General features: G+C 41.9%; 1 protein-coding gene across 2 annotated transcripts in view; it reads left to right on the top strand.

Annotated features, from left to right (window-relative positions):
- The window catches only part of npr2 (natriuretic peptide receptor 2), a 70,895-nt gene that overhangs the window by 47,124 nt on the left and 6,024 nt on the right, over positions 1–17,747 (top strand). For both annotated transcript variants that reach the window (XM_075455597.1, XM_075455596.1), the window contains 8 exons: positions 1,422–1,493; positions 2,065–2,224; positions 2,365–2,520; positions 4,138–4,306; positions 11,253–11,399; positions 12,027–12,150; positions 14,503–14,571; positions 14,713–14,887. In XM_075455597.1, the coding sequence (XP_075311712.1) occupies positions 1,422–1,493; positions 2,065–2,224; positions 2,365–2,520; positions 4,138–4,306; positions 11,253–11,399; positions 12,027–12,150; positions 14,503–14,571; positions 14,713–14,887 (1,072 nt within the window). The remainder of the gene's footprint in view (positions 1–1,421; positions 1,494–2,064; positions 2,225–2,364; positions 2,521–4,137; positions 4,307–11,252; positions 11,400–12,026; positions 12,151–14,502; positions 14,572–14,712; positions 14,888–17,747) is intronic.

The raw sequence follows: 17,747 nt of genomic DNA, 5'->3' as shown, positions 1-17,747 counted from the left end.
ACAGCAGCAAACTAACGTTGGCTTGTGATTAGATCGCGTGAGGTTGACAAGATATTAATGTTCAGAGAACATCCACGTTAGGTCATGCAGTAGCAGAATGTTCCAATAAATGTTCAGGGAACATGGATTTCACTCTTTACACGTTTAAAATGTTCTTTATCGGCTGTATTTTGGTGTTTCCGAATGCAACAGCAGAGGAGTTGAGCGGTTTAAGTGTTGTACCGGCACAATTAGATACGGAAGCCCTAAACGACCATAGATACATACATTTTATTCCATCCGTTTTCCCGAGATAACGACATAATTTTCCTCCATTTTCCCGTGATAACGAGATAATTTTCCTCCGTTTTCTCGTGATAACGAGATAATTTTCCTCCTTTTTTTCGTGATAACGAGATAATTTTCCTCCTTTTTTTCGTGATAACGAGATAATTTTCCTCCTTTTTTTCGTGATAACGAGATAATTTTCCTCCTTTTTTTCGTGATAACAAGATAATTTTCCTTCTTTTTTTCGTGATAACGAGATAATTTTCCTCCGTTTTCTCGTGATAACGAGTTAATTTACCGATGGTTTTCGAGGCCACTTTTTCTCCCCAGCCTGCCCCTGTTTATATGTGTTTATATGTATTTCTGGCAAAGGTGTACCCATTTTTACTCCCCTTTCATTGAAAACTGAATTGTTTTCTCGAAATAACGTTATCGTTATCACGAGAAAACGGAGAGATTATCTCGTTATCACGAAAAAAAGGAGGAATGGAGCCATTTCTTCAACCTTTCTTGAGACTCTAGATAAAGTTGTCATTGTAGAAATGTTTACTGTTGGTTGACTGTAATATAAAAGTGTCTGCAAAGTTTCCTCTAAGGTTCTTATATAATCAACAATTTAAAACTAACTAATTCATTAACTGATTAACTAAACATAGGCCCATTGATGGAGTTCATTGATGCAGCATGAGAGGGAGGCGTTTAAATACAGATAAGTGCCCTCGGGAGGGTTGAATTGATTCAATTCTCCTTAAAAAGTCTTCACACTGTGGAAACTCTTTGCCTTAAAAGTACTTTTTGTGGTTTGTTAACTGATAAGAAATACACAAAAGCTTTAAAACAAACTTGTTCTTGGCCAGCCCTCCCGACATGTCTGGAGTTTTCTTAAAAAGGGACGAATCTGGGAAGCATCGCTAACTTCATCACTCAGACTCGCAGAAAAAAAAACGGCCGCGATATAAAAGACGGATAGCTTCAGCTGACGTGATGTAGCTGGATGTCAAAGCTCGACCCAGATTCCATTAACAGGGTCAGCGGCAGGGCTTCGTGCATGTCCGTGATGAATTCATCCCAATAATATTTAGGGCCTTTTTTAGCCAAAGGGAAGCTCTTCTTTGTCTGTAAAACTTTTTTTAATTTGTTCTTGCCTTTTCCAGGACATTTTGGAGAATGAGAGCATTAATCTGGACTGGATGTTCCGCTATTCACTGATCAATGACATCGTGAAGGTACGTGGACCGAGGGGACGGAAAAACAAAAGCTGTAGCGCTAAATAAAAGGGTTTGTGTGTCTTACCCCACATGCACATAGAAATGACCAGGTTACCATGGTTTCACAGGCAGTCATTCAGAGTTTATGTATTTTTGGCACAGCGTGATGCACGAAACAACAGTTATAACTGCTATTACACTCTAATGTAGAAGCAAAATATCATAGAACACCTAATTTGAGATGATTATTTTTAATATGTCCGAACAAAAAGGTCTTTTTAGGATGAGATTTGTCTCTTAAGGTGGATTGTGTATTAGTTCTTCAGTGGTTTCTCAGATAGCAGCATTTTTGAGGTTCAGAGGGAGGTTTGCTGAAGATATTGAACACGAGTACAGTCAATTCCCAGTGGAATTAACAGTAATACCACTGAAACTACCCCGTGACAGGGTAACCTCCAGCATACATGCTGTTGTCGAAGCGTATTATTTCCACATGTCTGGGTTTGTGTGTTTGCATGTAACGGAAAAAAAAATAATAAAGCGAAAAAGGAAAAGTCTGTGATGCTTGACTGACGCTTCTCCGCACCAGGGAATGAACTATCTCCACAACAGCTACTTTGGCTGCCATGGAAATCTGAAGTCATCTAATTGCGTGGTGGACAGTAGATTTGTTTTGAAGATCACGGATTATGGCTTGGCCAGCTTTCGCTCATCCTGCGAAAATGATGACTCGCACGCACTCTATGCAAGTAAGTCCATTTTTCAGAGAGATTTTTCAGCCGCTCCACTGAATCTTACCCTTGACACAAAATAAAAAAATCAGATACTGTTGTATTTCCTGAGGTTTTTCTCCTTTTTTCCTGTTTCTTATTTTTATTTTTATTTTTAGAGAAGCTTTGGACAGCTCCTGAGCTGCTCATATATGACCGCCACCCTCCCCAAGGGACTCAGAAGGGTGATGTGTACAGCTTTGGCATCATACTGCAGGAAATAGCTCTGAGGAATGGACCTTTCTATGTGGAAGGCATGGACCTCAGCCCTAAAGGTAAACACAACTGTCTTTTTACAAGCTTCGAGGAGGCCAGCTGACCCCTGAGGTATCAAATGACCAGGATCCTTTTAAATCTGCAAACTAACGTGGAAAACACGAGCACGAAATACAAAGACATCCCACGGATAAATCAGTTCACACACACACACCACTTGTGCCCCTAATACGCAGGTAAATAAGCACATATACATGAGTTTCACTAATGTTTCAGACTGGTTCATTGTGAGATCAGACAACTATAAAGTCCTCTGACAGACACGTACACAAATACAGAGCACATGTTGGCCAGATGTCAAAGGAAAAAAAGTCCCAAAAACTTCTCAAACATAGAAATATAAATAAAAGTCACACCTGTTAAAGAAAGAAATAACCTAAGCGTTGCTGAGACAAGCTAAATCAGGCACCATGTCATAGACTCTATGTTTTATGTGTGAAGTCAGCTCCTGCCCTTGAGCAAGGCACCGTACCCCCATGCTCCCCGGGCGCTCTGATTGGCTGCCCACCGCTCCAGTGTATGGCATCTGTATCTATAAGTGTGGTGACCCTAGATGGGTTAAAATTAGGGCTGGGCGAGTTAACTCGTTAATTATTTTACGCCGATAAATATTTTATCGCGCATTAATGCAGGTTTTATTATTTATTTTATTTTCTAAAAGTCTGTTACTGTCTGCTGCGGAACCGGAAAAGAAAAATCTAATCTAATCACACAAAAGGAGGAAAAAAAAAGAAAAAAGAGGTTTATTAAGATAATATTATCTTTGAAAAACGTTGTTTTTGGATTCGCTTCCACGGTGACGGAACGCTTTGGAAAACTCCAACATTATCATCTTAGATTAAGTAATGGCTGCTGACACTTTGGCTCCTCGGCTTCCTGCACACATGGTAGACATTGAAGTTCGACCAGTGTCTTCACCAGCATCCAACGCTGCTGCTTCTTAGTGCCAGCGAGAAAAACTTACACTTCTAAATCAATTCAACATCATCTTCAGCACATCGAGAGTGGATGTGTGATGCCCTCCTGGAGTAGGCTCCCTCTTCCAAATGATGACTTTTAGGTACCTTTTATTCACACTTTAGGCTGCCACCTGTTCTCTACTGTTTCATTGCTTAAAAAACAGCTTTGTGATTGAAATAACTGTAATATTTCATGGTTTTAGAAACCTTTGACTTTAAAAAGTACAAATCTGTGCCAACAAAGCCGTTGCACAATGGTGAATACATGAATAATAATTAAACATCACTGTGCGTGCTTAAATCCCATCACCATTGTCTTCCCATTGAAAGCAAAGACAGATGTCTTTGTTTGCAGTTAATCTGCATGAAAAGTTTTATCAGGTTAAAAAAGTAGGAACATGAGAAACACAAGAAGTTAATTAAGGAAATTTCTTGAACTCACCAGTCAGATGAGCAAGCGGCCTCTTTGCTAGCTTAGCACAAACACAGGAAACAGGAAGAGCCTGCCTCTGTCCAAAAGTGATGAATCTGTCCTAGTCCTAGTTAAATAAGTATATTTAAAAAATGCTGAACAATGTCCTTCAGTGTCCAAATTTCCTGCAGCAAGTTTTCCAAATGAGCAAATCGTGAGTCACGTTGTCTGCTCCGCCTTCCCAGAGATCGTCCAGAAGGTGAGGAACGGTCAGAAGCCGTACTTTCGGCCAACCACCGACAACTCGTACCACTCGGAGGAGCTGACCATCCTGATGGAGGGCTGTTGGGCCGAGGACCCTGCAGAGAGGCCCGACTTCGGCCACATCAAGATCTACATGGCCAAACTAAACAAGTAAGACCCACGCTTCGAAATCAATCTGATAGGTTTCCTTTTTAAGTGTTAGTTGAAATACAAAAAAACCAGAGATGGGACCAAGTCACACATGTGCAGGTCTCAAGTCTTAGCTTTCAAGTCCCAAGTAATTTTTTCTTGGGCAAGTCAAGTCAAAGTCACCTTATTATTGCAATTTTACTTGCAGAATCTGATCTTAATAAAGTGAAAAGACAAGATATAAGTAACTGCCAGTAAACATCATTGGCCAATGTGTCCAACCTGTCCACCGCATGTCTTGCACTGAGCTGTTCGTCTTTTGCCGTCAAAATGGTAATTACGAAAGTCGAAGACAACGACTCTCGGTCCCCCTCCCGCTGACATGTTGATGCATATCTGATATGAGTTTATTCTCTCCAATAAACACTAAGGTATGTAGAGAGGGCATGACTGATTGACAGGTTAGGGATCCAATCATGACGCCATCCTCAGCCTGCGCTCCTACCGGGTAATCAATGTTATTTTTTAAATTCATTCGTTAATTTTATATTCAAACTGAAAACATGAACTGAATAACACTCAAGTCATTCAAGTCATCGTGTCTCAAGTCAAGTCAAGTGCCGAGTCTTTAACTTCCAAGTCCGAGTCGAGTCTCAAGTCTTTTATTTTTTGTCAAGTCAAGTCACAAGTCATCAAAACAGCGACTCGAGTCCCCATCTCTGCAAAAACCTGAACACCTCTACAACACTACACCTCTGTCCTCTTCCTCAAGGCCAATAGAATTGGACAAATTGATATGAGCAGACTATCAGTGTCCTCCCTGCCTGCCAAGCCCAACATGTGTCGAAAACCCCGCTTTTCCCCCCCAACTGCTGTGAAAGTTGAAAATCACCCGGGCGATTTCAGATAAAAGGCTGTTTGTAATTCCTGACAGGCAGTTATTGACAGGAAGCGCTCTCCGCTTGGAGAGTTGGAGTCCACGTTTCTGCTATTGTTTTCCATGATCTTATGAATAATTCATATGCACGTTTTGATTCTGAGTTTTATGTCGACGCAAGCAGGGAGGAATGCATGTTTTCCCTTGAGTGAGGCAGATCTATCAGAAACAGTTATTGTACGTATCTGTGCTGAAACAAAGAAACACTTGGGAAAAAGTCATATCACGATATCAATCGATATCAATATATATCGGGTCCATAACTTGTAGCATCCACTTGAACCCCTTATTTTCCACTGTGGTTATTGGCAGCAGATTAGCGGTGTTCCCCGTCTTTGTCGGGCTGTTTCTTCCATCGTTTCTTCCGAGGGAGCACTCGTTTTCTTTTTTTATACGGCTGCAGCAGCACAAACAAACACGCCACGGCTAGCTGCTAGCTGCTAGCTGCTAGCATGGCTCTATTCCAGCCACGTGATTGGTTAAACATAAAACTAAAAACATTGGGAAAACCCCATGGACGTGACATAAGTTTTCTTATAATAGGCTTATTTTCTAAATGACACCTGGTTCTTACCATCGGTCTCAGTAGGCTGTGGAAACGAGTTCATCGAAATGTAACGTGTTCTTGGAAGAGGTAAAAATAGAACAACACGAATCTCTGGGGGAATCTCAGAAGGCGAAGCTCTTCCTCCCCTCACCTGTGGTCATGAGCTGTGAGTAGTGACCGAAAGAATGAGATTGTGGATACAAGCGTCCAAAATGGGATTTCTCCGCAGGGTGTCTGGGCTCTCCCTTAGAGACGGGGTCTCTGGGGTGGTCTGACATCAGAGATGTGAGAGTTCAATCCAAGGGCAGAAAAATTCAAACCAGATCCTGAGCTGTATCAACGATGAACCTTCAACAGCATCAACGTCATGCTTAAAACGCAAATGGAAATACAATTTTGTATCTCTGCTTGGTTTGGTTTAAGAACAAAAGCTGTTTGGTTAGGTTTAGGTGAAAGATCATTAACTTTAGGGTTAAAGCAGGACAGAGGATCTTAATTTTATCGTCAAAATAATGAGCTGCGCGCGCAGTTGTTCGGTAACAGTGTTTTTTAACCTAAATTCAGACATGCAAAGTGAGGTCAGTCTTTCTTAGAAGGAGAAATAAGCGAACAGATTTCAAACAAATAGCTGTGCAGTGAAGAAGAGTTTAGAGTGGAAATAAGAGTCAATCTCACTTTCTGCAGAGAAACTAACTAATAAATACGACAAATTCACGGTTACGTAAACCTTTTTTAAAAGTTCTGTGACCAATAAAGCCCCCCTTTTTTTCTATAAGTGTCTTAAGCCTTCAGCCTTCCATCTACGTCACTGTTTTGATGTGTTTACGAGCATTTATCCATAAAGCAGCAACCAAGATGTCACGTTTGAGAAGGGTCGACAAGTTCTCAAGAGGTTTGAAGTCAGATTGGGAAGGTGGTCGTCAATCTGACGAATTTATTTCAGTCCTGAACTGGCTTTAAAAAAACTGGCTGCAGGTTCGGGAGTGTTAATCACTTTAGGCCACTCTGTCCTTCGTTTCTTTTCACAAAGACATGTAAACTGATAATGATTATAGCTGGCAAACCTTAAAGTTTAATACTTGAAGTTGGAAAGTGAGCGTTGAAATGTTCATGAAGCCTGATCACATGAATCTGCAGTTGCTGAACAGTCATAATCTAATAATTGTGCACAAGGTTTAAACATATGGTTAGCATTAAGGAGCATTAAGGAATTAAAGAAACACAATCACAGTGAAACAGGAAATTAAGTTCAATGGTCTGTCAACCCCTGACTCCCAACTTTAATGCAGCTCTATTACTACGTCGTCACATAATTACAACTGTACGACTATTAGAGGGTAGATACAGTGGAACGTGGCTATAATCAGCCAATTTGAGCTACATTTAGGAGGTTTTTTGGTTGATGAGACTTGATAGGCGGATTATTGTGTGTCTTGGTTTGTTGTAAGCTGTGTAAACCATCTGAAAGGTTGAATCCTGAGACGAGCTTTCCTAAAAACAGGTGTTTTTGAAGCGACTGTATAAACAGAAGTGTGCCGTTCGAGTGTTTTTCCTCTCAGCTTGACCTCGCCCGTTAGCTCTGTAATTCTACACAGGATGAGTCTGCTGATGTATAGCTTTCCATTTGGAGTGGGTTGAAGCAGAGATTGAAGCAGAGAGCTCCATATGATTGATAACCTCAGAAGCACTCAAGGATGCTCTTGACAGCTGTGTGCAGAGACCCTCTCCATGTGTATGAGGCCCTTCACCTCGGAAGCCTGTGCGTTAATGCACTGTCTGCTGGTTATTTTCATTAGCTAAATGCACGTTGTTGACATGACGTGATGGATGGGCTGTTATTTTTGGGCTTGAAGGGCGCAGTAACAAGTAGGGTGTTCAGCAGTAAACGGTTTGGTTTAACCCACACAGGGAGCTGGCACCGGGCTCGCCATGAATAGCTGACCTCTCGCCGTGCACATCAAGTCTCTCGTTGTTTATCATCAGTGCTAAAAATAATTTCATACATTATTTTATGTGCAGCAATGAAACGTTCGACGTTCTCATGACTGTCACAATATTTCCACAATCTTTAACTTTTTCTGGGGAAAAAAAGAAAAGTTAAAGATGAAGCATGTGACGAGAAAAACATGCTGACGAACCATGGCAACAACTTTCGAGATTGAAGTATTTATATGCAGGAGAATGTATGTGCATCTCCCCCGCTATCTACCACCCCCCCACCCTATGTGCCTAAAGTCTGTAACAGTGTTTTTCTCTTATCTTTTTGTTTATAATGTCTTGTTTTTGTCTCTGCTTTCTGTTTGTTTCTTATGTAAAGCGTCTTTGAGCATTTGGAAAAGCGCTATATAAAACTTATGTATTATTATTATTATTATTATTATTGTGCATTGGTGAAGAATTGTGTGCAAATAAGAATCACTGCAGAACGAGCTATTTAAATCTACTTAGTTTCTGTTGGTTGCAACCTCAAGCTCTGCAGCTAGGTGTCAAAACTAGCTCTGCAGCTAGGTGTCAAAACTAGCCCTGCAGCTAGGTGTCAAAACTAGCCCTGCAGCTAGGTGTCAAAACTAGCTCTGCAGCTAGGTGTGAAAACTAGCCCTGCAGCTAGGTGTCAAAACTAGCCCTGCAGCTAGGTGTCAAAACTAGCCCTGCAGCTAGGTGTCAAAACTAGCCCTGCAGCTAGGTGTCAAAACTAGCCCTGCAGCTAGGTGTGAAAACTAGCCCTGCAGCTAGGTGTGAAAACTAGCCCTGCAGCTAGGTGTGAAAACTAGCCCTGCAGCTAGGTGTCAAAACTAGTTCTGCAGCTAAGTGTCATTAAACTAGCTCTGCAGCTAGGTGTCAAAACTAGCCCTGCAGCTAGGTGTCAAAACTAGCTCTGCAGCTAGGTGTCACTAAACTAGCTCTGCAGCTAGGTGTCAAAACTAGCCCTACAGCTAGGTGTCAAAACTAGCCCTGCAGCTAGGTGTCAAAACTAGCCCTGCAGCTAGGTGTCACTAAACTAGCTCTGCAGCTAGGTGTCAAAACTAGCCCTGCAGCTAGGTATCACTAAACTAGCCCTGCAGCTAGGTGTCAAAACTAGCCCTGCAGCTAGGTGTCAAAACTAGCCCTGCAGCTAGGTGTCAAAACTAGCTTTGCAGCTAGGTGTCACTACACTAGCTCTGCAGCTAGGTGTCACTAAACTAGCTCTGCAGCTAGGTGTCCCTAAACTACAAACTGCCCCTTTAAAGCTGTAATATATACATATAATATGCGCTCTGTAGTTTAGTTTCACATTGTTATGTACATGTGTCCCACTGTGTACTGATGAAACAGTTTCATAGTTCTTTTAGCAGTTAGCTGTAACTACACTAGCCTTTCCACCAGATGCTTACGTTACAGTTGCTTGCAAAGTTTGCTGTGAATACCCAAAACAAGTTTCTAGTTTTCCGAGCTTATTGGGCCTGTCTTTCATGCACTGCTCCTCTGAGGTCCATCCACTCTTGATGGGTTTTGGATTTTTGATGATGTTACGGTTGACAGACTGTGAAGGCCGTGGCTAAACCTTTAGCTGGGGCTATGGCTAAATGATTTGTAAATAGTTCCTTCCAGTTGTTTACATTTCACAGAGAGCATCCCGACTTTTTCAGAAACAGGCTTGATTGAACTTTATTTGGATAATTTAAAATGTGTTTTGGTGAAAACTGTTGGAAAGGATCGTGGCCTGTTTGGATGTACTCATCCTGAAGTAAAGGACGTGTTTGTGGAGAGGACAATTTGCCTCCGTGTCCCGAGGTCTTTTTCTGACAGTTTTCACTGTTGCTATTAGTATGAATCAGTGATGGGAAAATATGGATGTCTATAATGTGTGGGTCAGTACACAGTATGAGGCCTCTGTGATTGGATTCAGTGTGTTGATGCTCATCGGTCTTTTATGTCTCCCTCTGATATTTGCGTCTTTACACTAAAACAACACGTGGGTGTGTGTAGGACGCGTGACCCAGTAGAAACTGGCAGGATGCCAGACATTGATGCTTTTAGCTGCCATGATGGCGCGGATGAGTCACCTTTTTGCTCTGTCGGAGTAAATGCATGTGAATGTAGAAAAATCCTTAGACACAAACAATTATATACAATACACATATTATGTAATAATAAAAGGCTGGGCAACGATTAAAATTTTTAATGCAATTAATCACATGATTTCCCTGATTAATCACAATTAATCGCATTTGTACGCAAAATTTGAAAAATAAATTCAAAAGTAGTGTATAGCTTTTAGCATTTAGTTTTATTTTAAATGTGCTGCCATATGAATGAAAGTGCCATAACATTTGTTGTGCAAACACACTTTTAACATCAGCATCTTTCTGTAGTTTTTATGTAGAAGCCTCGCTCCACTGTCTGTTTCCTTGAATGACTTGCTGCTATCAGTTGTGTGTTTTGCCTTTAAGTGATATTTTAGACTGGAACTACTACGCTGAGAAGACAATTCAACTTGGCTGTAAATGCAGGAGTTTTTTTTAAAATTTATTTTGAAATACGTGCTTTTATGTTGAAACAAGTAAAACAGGAAGTAGCGCCGGTTAGCTCCGTGAGCTTCACAAAGAGACCGAGGAGCACCTGTAGCGGTGACGTTACCTGCTAGTTTATCTTTATTTTATTACTCCATGCTTCGTGGTGTTTGCTGTAACTGTGTGAATGTGATGCATTCAACAGACTTTTACAATAATAAAACCTGCGTTGATGCGCGATAAAATATTTATCGGCGTTAAATAATTAACAAGTTAACGCGATAATAACGAGTTAACTCGGTCAGCCCTAATAAAAACCTTTGTGAAACCTTATGACGCAGTAGTTTTGAAATGAGGCAGACTCCGGGCATTCTCCAGAGATTTGTTCATGTGCGAAAATGGCTTTAGAAGGTAGCATTTATGCTAAAAACAAAATGAGACGACACATAAAGTGTTGGCTGGTGCAGGGCAACAAAAATATGACATTGGTTGGTCGAGGTTTTGAAGCTTGATTTTTCTTTGTCATCTGCCCTTCACACTGGATTCTGTAATTCTGGATGAAATCAGAGTTTGTCACCGGCCACCTTAAGTCGTACATTTGCCGTTTTTCGCTGGATTTACAGATTATTAATATTAATATTATTGTGCTTTCATCACCTTCACACCAGCCTCCACAGAAATTACAAACATGTAAAGACAAGAAATGTCCCTGAAACTTGGCCTATTTGACATTTAAATCCAATGCAAATTAGTTTTTACGATGTAAATTGACAAGACAGCCACAATTAAAGAGAATAAATAAATGAACAGAATTAAAAGTGGTTGAAAGTGCTGATTAACGACTGCAGAATTTAAGTGATTATGAAGGCACTTAAAGGGGAAGTAAAGGATTTTCTCAGAAATCAGAACTTTTCACTACCGTGTTGCTATTTTTGACAGAAGTATTAACCAAAACCAAATTTTGTTGCGTGTGTCTGTGTTTGTGTTCCACAGGGAGGGCAGCACCAGTATTCTTAACAACCTGCTGTCCAGGATGGAGCAGTACGCCAACAACCTGGAGAACTTGGTGGAGGAGCGAACGCAAGCCTACCTAGAGGAGAAACGAAAAGCCGAAAATCTCCTTTATCAAATTTTACCACAGTAAGTGCATTGGCCCCTTTTTGTTCTGATTCCAATTAACTTCAAACCAGCAAACTGGGTGGATTACCAGACTGTCCCAGTGCCAATTTGTCAGCTGTGCTTAATCCTTATATTAATTAAGGACTCGGAATTCCTTCCAACCCTGTGCATGATTACTAGAAACACATCTCCCCCGTGGTGTGATCACACTGTAGATAAAAGGGAGCAGAGAGAGCTGACAGGCAAACTGCTCATTAAGGGGAGACAGTAGAACAGACATAATAGAGAGTTTAGGGCTTTTGGATAACACCACAGTAGAAAAATCCACTCTTTCTCTACCGTTTATCCTCTTTTCCTCCTCCCTCCCCCATCAGAAAAAGGCCTGAGAGAAAGGACTGATAGAATTTCTCACCGCTCTTAAACAAACTGGCCTCTGCCACGGTGCTTTTTGCCTTAAGAATGATTCGATTAAAAGAAAATGAACATCATAAATTGACCTCTGGGGATGATTGAAGTTAGGAAGCATTCAGCCAAATCTTTGAGGCATCTCGTCTTTGGATGGTTTTTGCCTCATATGGTCTCATCTCCTCTTTATTTTTCTGAGTCCATGCAGTGTGAATAGCCTGACCTTTCTCTGTCTGCATGCAGTTCAGTAGCAGAGCAGCTAAAACGGGGTGAGACGGTGCAGGCGGAGGCATTCGACAGCGTCACGATCTACTTCAGCGACATCGTCGGCTTCACATCCATGTCTGCAGAGAGCACTCCGCTACAGGTACGCCCAAGCATCTTTGCAAAACCTCTGTTTTCAACGTCTCCCAGGTAGGGATGGGAATCGAAAACCGGTTCTTGTTGAGAACCGGTTCCCAGTGTTTCAATTCCTTGGAATCGTTTGGCAATTTTGCAAACGATTCCCTTATCGATTCCAGTGGGCGCGAATGACGTCACCACGCAACGTTGCGTGGCGAGTCCAGTGCAGCCAGCAGTCAACAGTAAACATGGCGCCCAAGCGGTACAAACGCTCGAAAGTTTGGTTACACATCCCTAAAAAATATGACAACAGGGCAACTTGCAAAGTGAATATTTCACCAAAGGGAGGAAATACTACCAACATGCAATAACGATGAATGAATGATTAACGTTGGTGAATCTGAACCCAGCAGCGTTAGCAACGTTAGCATGTCCTCGGCTAACACTGCAGGTAACTAATTAACTAAAAAAACACTGCCTATCATGTTAGCGCCATTAGCCTCATTGTAAAACCTGCTGTTAGTAACGGTTAAGGTTAAATGAATGCCTTCTCAGGCATTACATTTAGATGAAATCATGAGAGACAGAGCCTGACTGGCTCAGAGCCAGAGGCTGGTGGTACTACCCCCAGTTCACGTCTACCTCCAGCTTCTCCTTTCACCAGAGCAGGAAGAGTTAAATTACCCAGGCCAGGATAGACCAATGTGGACCTCACCGTCAGTGGCGGTCCTACAATGAATTGCGCCCCGGGCGACGCCCCCTCCGACGCCCCGCCCCTTTCGCGGTGGCCCCGCCCCCGGTAAAAAAAAAAAAAAAAAAAAAAAAAAAAAATCGGCAAAAAATGCTTATAGTAACTGACAAAAACCACTTATAGTAATGTTATTATTACAACAATGTGGTAATAGTGTAGAAATAACACGTTGTAAACGATTTTGAATATGTTTATAACTATTTTAACATTTTCGCGATGTCGTTTGGGGGCGGGGTTTCGCGATGGTGCCGCCCCGGGCGATTGCCCGGTCGGCCCGCCCCTAGGACCGCCCCTACTCACCGTTGTTGGGTTTGTAAGGTCATGGCTCGTGTTACTTCTAAATTAAACAAAGTTTATGCTAATTGACCGGTTTCTTGTCCTTTTTCTCCAAATGAGAATTGATAAGGGAACCGATAGAGAACCGAATCGAAAATGGAATTGGAATCGTAAAAATCTTATCAATTCTCATCCCTACTCCTGAGTTCTCTGGTCGTGATCAGAGCTGCAGAGTTTTTTCCTTCTCCTCATCAGTCTCAGGTCTCTACCTACAACGTGTCTCACGGTTCCCACACACAGACTGTGACTCAGAATAGTAAAGTTGCTGGATGGAAGAGTATGTTGACGCAGAGTTGAGTCACATTATACATTATCTTCCACTTGCTTCGATACCAAAGTGAGGTCTCTAGACTTTAGACACCAGGTCTCAAGTGCTGAGGCACTCTCACACCATCAAATGAAGTGGAATCAGCCCAAATACAAACAGTTGCTCCACTCATCTTCATAAAATTCTTCTGAGTGCTGTAATGCCACTGAGACAAATGCAATTTTGAATCAACCGAATCAATAAATACGTATTGTTTGGAAAATCCAAAAATTATTTTAAATGTGCTGCCATATGAATGAAAGTGCCATAACATTTGTTGTGCAAACACACTTTTAACATCAGCATCTTTCTGTAGTTTTTATGTAGAAGCCTCGCTCCACTGTCTGTTTCCTTGAATGACTTGCTGCTATCAGTTGTGTGTTTTGCCTTTAAGTGATATTTTAGACTGGAACTACTACGCTGAGAAGACAATTCAACTTGGCAGTGTTTACAGATGACTTTGGTTCTGTCGACTCCGCCGTCTGGAAGAACTTTAAGATGAAAATGGCCGAGTAAAAGTTCCGTACCCTTCTCCATGTTTGGTGGATCCGCCGATTACTTTCTTTTCCTGTTCCACAGCAGACAGCAGCAGACTTTTACAAAATAAAAGCCTGTGAGCAGCAGACTTTTACAAAATAAAAGCCTGTGAGCAACAGACTTTTACAAAGTCCTCAAAAATTATTATTTTTAATAAAAAAAAATAAATAAATAAAATAAAACATGCGTTAATGCGCAATAAAATATTTATCGGCGTTAAATAATTAACGAGTTAACGCGATAATAACGAGTTAACTCGCCCAGCCCTAATAAAAACAGTCAAAAGTGTCCAGCGAATGCAGCGTGATCTGAAGTCGGGTGGAGATAAAATAAAGATGAGGAGGCTGGATCATCCAGCAGAGTGTCGGAGACTGTGAGGTCTTCATTTAGGTTGTAATGTTTTTAAGATGCAAAAATATTGAACACTCCTCTTTCTCTCTCCACAGGTTGTCACGTTGCTCAACGATCTGTACACGTGCTTCGATGCTATAATTGATAACTTTGATGTGTACAAGGTGGGTGACACTTCTTACTCTGGTGCACTACAGCAAAATAGAATAGAAATAGAATAGAAATATACTTTATTCATCCCCCAATGGGGGAAATTCAAAATGATGTGAAGAAGCTTTTCTGATTTATTTCAACTGGTCCCTCAGGTGGAGACCATTGGCGACGCCTACATGGTGGTTTCCGGGTTGCCCGTGCGGAACGGCAAACTTCACGCCAGAGAGATCGCCGGGATGTCGTTGGCTTTGTTAGAGCAGGTCAAAACATTCAAGATCCGCCACAGACAAAGTGACCAGCTGAGACTCCGGATAGGCATACACACAGGTGAGTCTGACCTCTGACCTCTGTCCAAATCTGTACAAGAGAGACTAATGTCGCTCAGGTGCTGAATGAGGCCCAGATGGGCAAAGCCCAGAGGCAATATTCCCCTGCAATCAAGAGTTCAGTGCGGCTATGTACAAACAGCTGCTCCAAACCACGCTGGCCCCCATCTCCGTGGCAATTATCCTCTTGCTTTTATTCCCCCATTGATGGAGCTATTTTTCGTCCAACTATGGCAGAGGAAGAGATCCGCATCCCGTCTCTAAATCCACTTTGAGTCCATTAATAGTTGAGATGAGACGTTCACACTGGAACAAATGCCCCGAAAATAAGTAAGAAAAACAAGAAATACGAGACGTTTTTGCTTGAAATAAGCAAAATAAATCTGCCAATGGAACAAGTGAAAATCGGCTTGTCAAGATTTCTTGAAATAAGATGTGATCTTTGGGACTTTTGAGTTAAAAGTGATCTTGAAATTATCTTAAAAACCTCTTCAAATGTCACAAAAAGGTTGTTTCATATGATATGTGACTCAAAACAATTTGTTTTCAAGACTTTTTCATTTAACAAGATATTCCAGATGTATTGTCTTCAAACAAGTCCCTATATCTGGCTGAAATAGTACTTGTTAGGCAGTTGTGTCTTATATTAAGTGTAATGAGATATTTTGACTAGAAATGAGACAAATATACTTGGTAAGACTTTGATTTTTTCCAGTGCAGCTGCAGTGAGCGCGACACTTGACCTGTTTTAACAAATCAAACACCCAAAGGTCTTAATAAAGCTCCCTTAAAGGCCTACAGAAAGCTGACACTACACCCAATACATAATGATAATACATAAACAGAGGAACAATAATGATCATTGGACTCTACACCAAAACATTTCATAAACACATGAAATTTGCGATTTTGAATTTGCCGCTTGAAAATCCTTCCTGGAATTCCAGACTGGGGGCGGGGCTTCCGTGTGACGTCACAGGTGCCATGGGTTTTCCTGGCTGCCGCTATTAGTATTCTTGTTGAGTGGTGAAGGCAATAAAACGTTGGGTTCAGTGCAGTTTTTATTGCGAGTAGATGTGCGAAGTGCTGTGGGTGCGTGTGTTGCCCTCAGCAGCTCACACCACCGGGGACAGAGGAAGCAGAGAGACCTGCGGTCGGAACTTGTGTCTGTGCCTCTCTGTCCGCCTGCCTCTTCTCTGGTGAAATCAGCCGGAGCCATCCCGCCGTGTTCAGCTCCCTGCGGTGCGGACACTCTTGATGATTGCTCTGCCGAGATTTCCACTCTCCACCTGGCGGAGAGTGTGTCCGCTCTCCGCCAGGTGGATTCCCCCTGAGCGTCCGCACCGCAGGGAGCTGAACACGGCGGGATGGCTCCGGCTGATTTCACCAGAGAGGAGGCAGGCGGACAGGGAGGCACAGACACAAGACCGCGGGTCTCTCTGCTTCCTCTGCCCCCGGTGGTGTGAGCTGCTGCTGCTGAGGATAACACACGCACTTCGTACATCTACTCGCAATAAAAACTGCACTGAACCCAACGTTTTATATTTCCAAGCGACGTCCCGCGGCACACATCGAAATTTGCCGTGAAGAAGCTGTCCAGGTCTGGCAAACTGCTGGCTTCGCTACTAGAACTACTGGTGATTGTTCCAGCAGCTGGCACTCGCGACGTCACGCACCTGTCGTTCCAGTTTGCCAAATTCGAGGCAAATGTGGTGATAGTTTATTGGTCCTAATCAGGACTATCCAGGGGCCTAAAATTATTTTAAAATCATAAAAAAATTCCATGGTATATAAGGAATCGATCTGCTATTTCAGTTTTGTGCAAAAAAATCACCTTTCTGGAGGCCTTTAATGCTGTCGTTTTTGCAAACTCCAAGAATATTTAGCAGTCCAGGGTAATGATTTTTATAATGCACGACTTCCCTCTTTCTGATCAACCAGTGGCTCTTCGATCATTGTCATAAATGAGCCATAAATAAACATTTAACAGCACATTTATTTGTCTTTCTCTGCTTGGAGAAATACTAAAATAACTGACTAATAGAATTTTTAGCCACAATTAAATGCTGTATTCAAAGGCTGTGATATATATTTAATGACTGTGAGAAATACCCACCCAGAATCCTGATAGTAATCGAGGAAATAAGCTTTATCGTAGTAATACTCATCCAGGTCAGTAACAGTCATCTGCTCACTGATGTATTGCCTCAGAATGCAGAAAGATAAACCCACAGCAGAACAAAACAAAAACATCCTGTTTGACAGCAGCAGCACAATGTGCAGCCTCCAGAATGAGCTTAAAGGGATAGTTCGCCTCTTTTGAATGACTGCATTCAGCTTCCTTACAATCAGAAATATTCTACATGTTTTACTTTCTAAGTCTTTAACTAGTAGTCCCTCACTAAATTCTCCTCTCATGTGCATTCTTAAAGGGATAGTTCGCCTCTTTTGACATTAAGCTGTATGACATCCCATATCAGCAACATCATTTATGAACATTTTCTTACCCCCTGCTGCGTCCTGTGAGCCGAGTTCCAGCCTCGTTTTGGCGTAGGTGAAAGTAGTTCCAGCTAGTTGGCTGGGGTTTAAAAAATAAAGCGTTTTGCATCACAAAATCGTTTCCCAGGAAAAAGTCAGACCTCACAATCACTTGGCACTATTTTCTCTCCCTTCATATCACTGCGTGCTGTGCAGACCGAGCAGTAAACACCGTAACAGTTGCAGCTGTCGGCAGGTGGCAGCAGGCAGTGATATGAAGGGAGAGAAAATAGGGCCAAGCGATTGTGAGGTCTGACTTTTTCCTGGAGAACGATTTTGTGATGCAAATGTATTACTCTTTTGAACGCATATTGTTTTGAGAA

This window comes from Odontesthes bonariensis, chromosome 22 (genome assembly GCF_027942865.1).
Source record: "Odontesthes bonariensis isolate fOdoBon6 chromosome 22, fOdoBon6.hap1, whole genome shotgun sequence".
In the NCBI taxonomy this organism is placed as follows: Eukaryota; Metazoa; Chordata; class Actinopteri; order Atheriniformes; family Atherinopsidae; genus Odontesthes; species Odontesthes bonariensis.
Note: the sequence above shows the minus strand (reverse complement) of the source record. Positions and strands in the feature narration are given on the sequence as shown.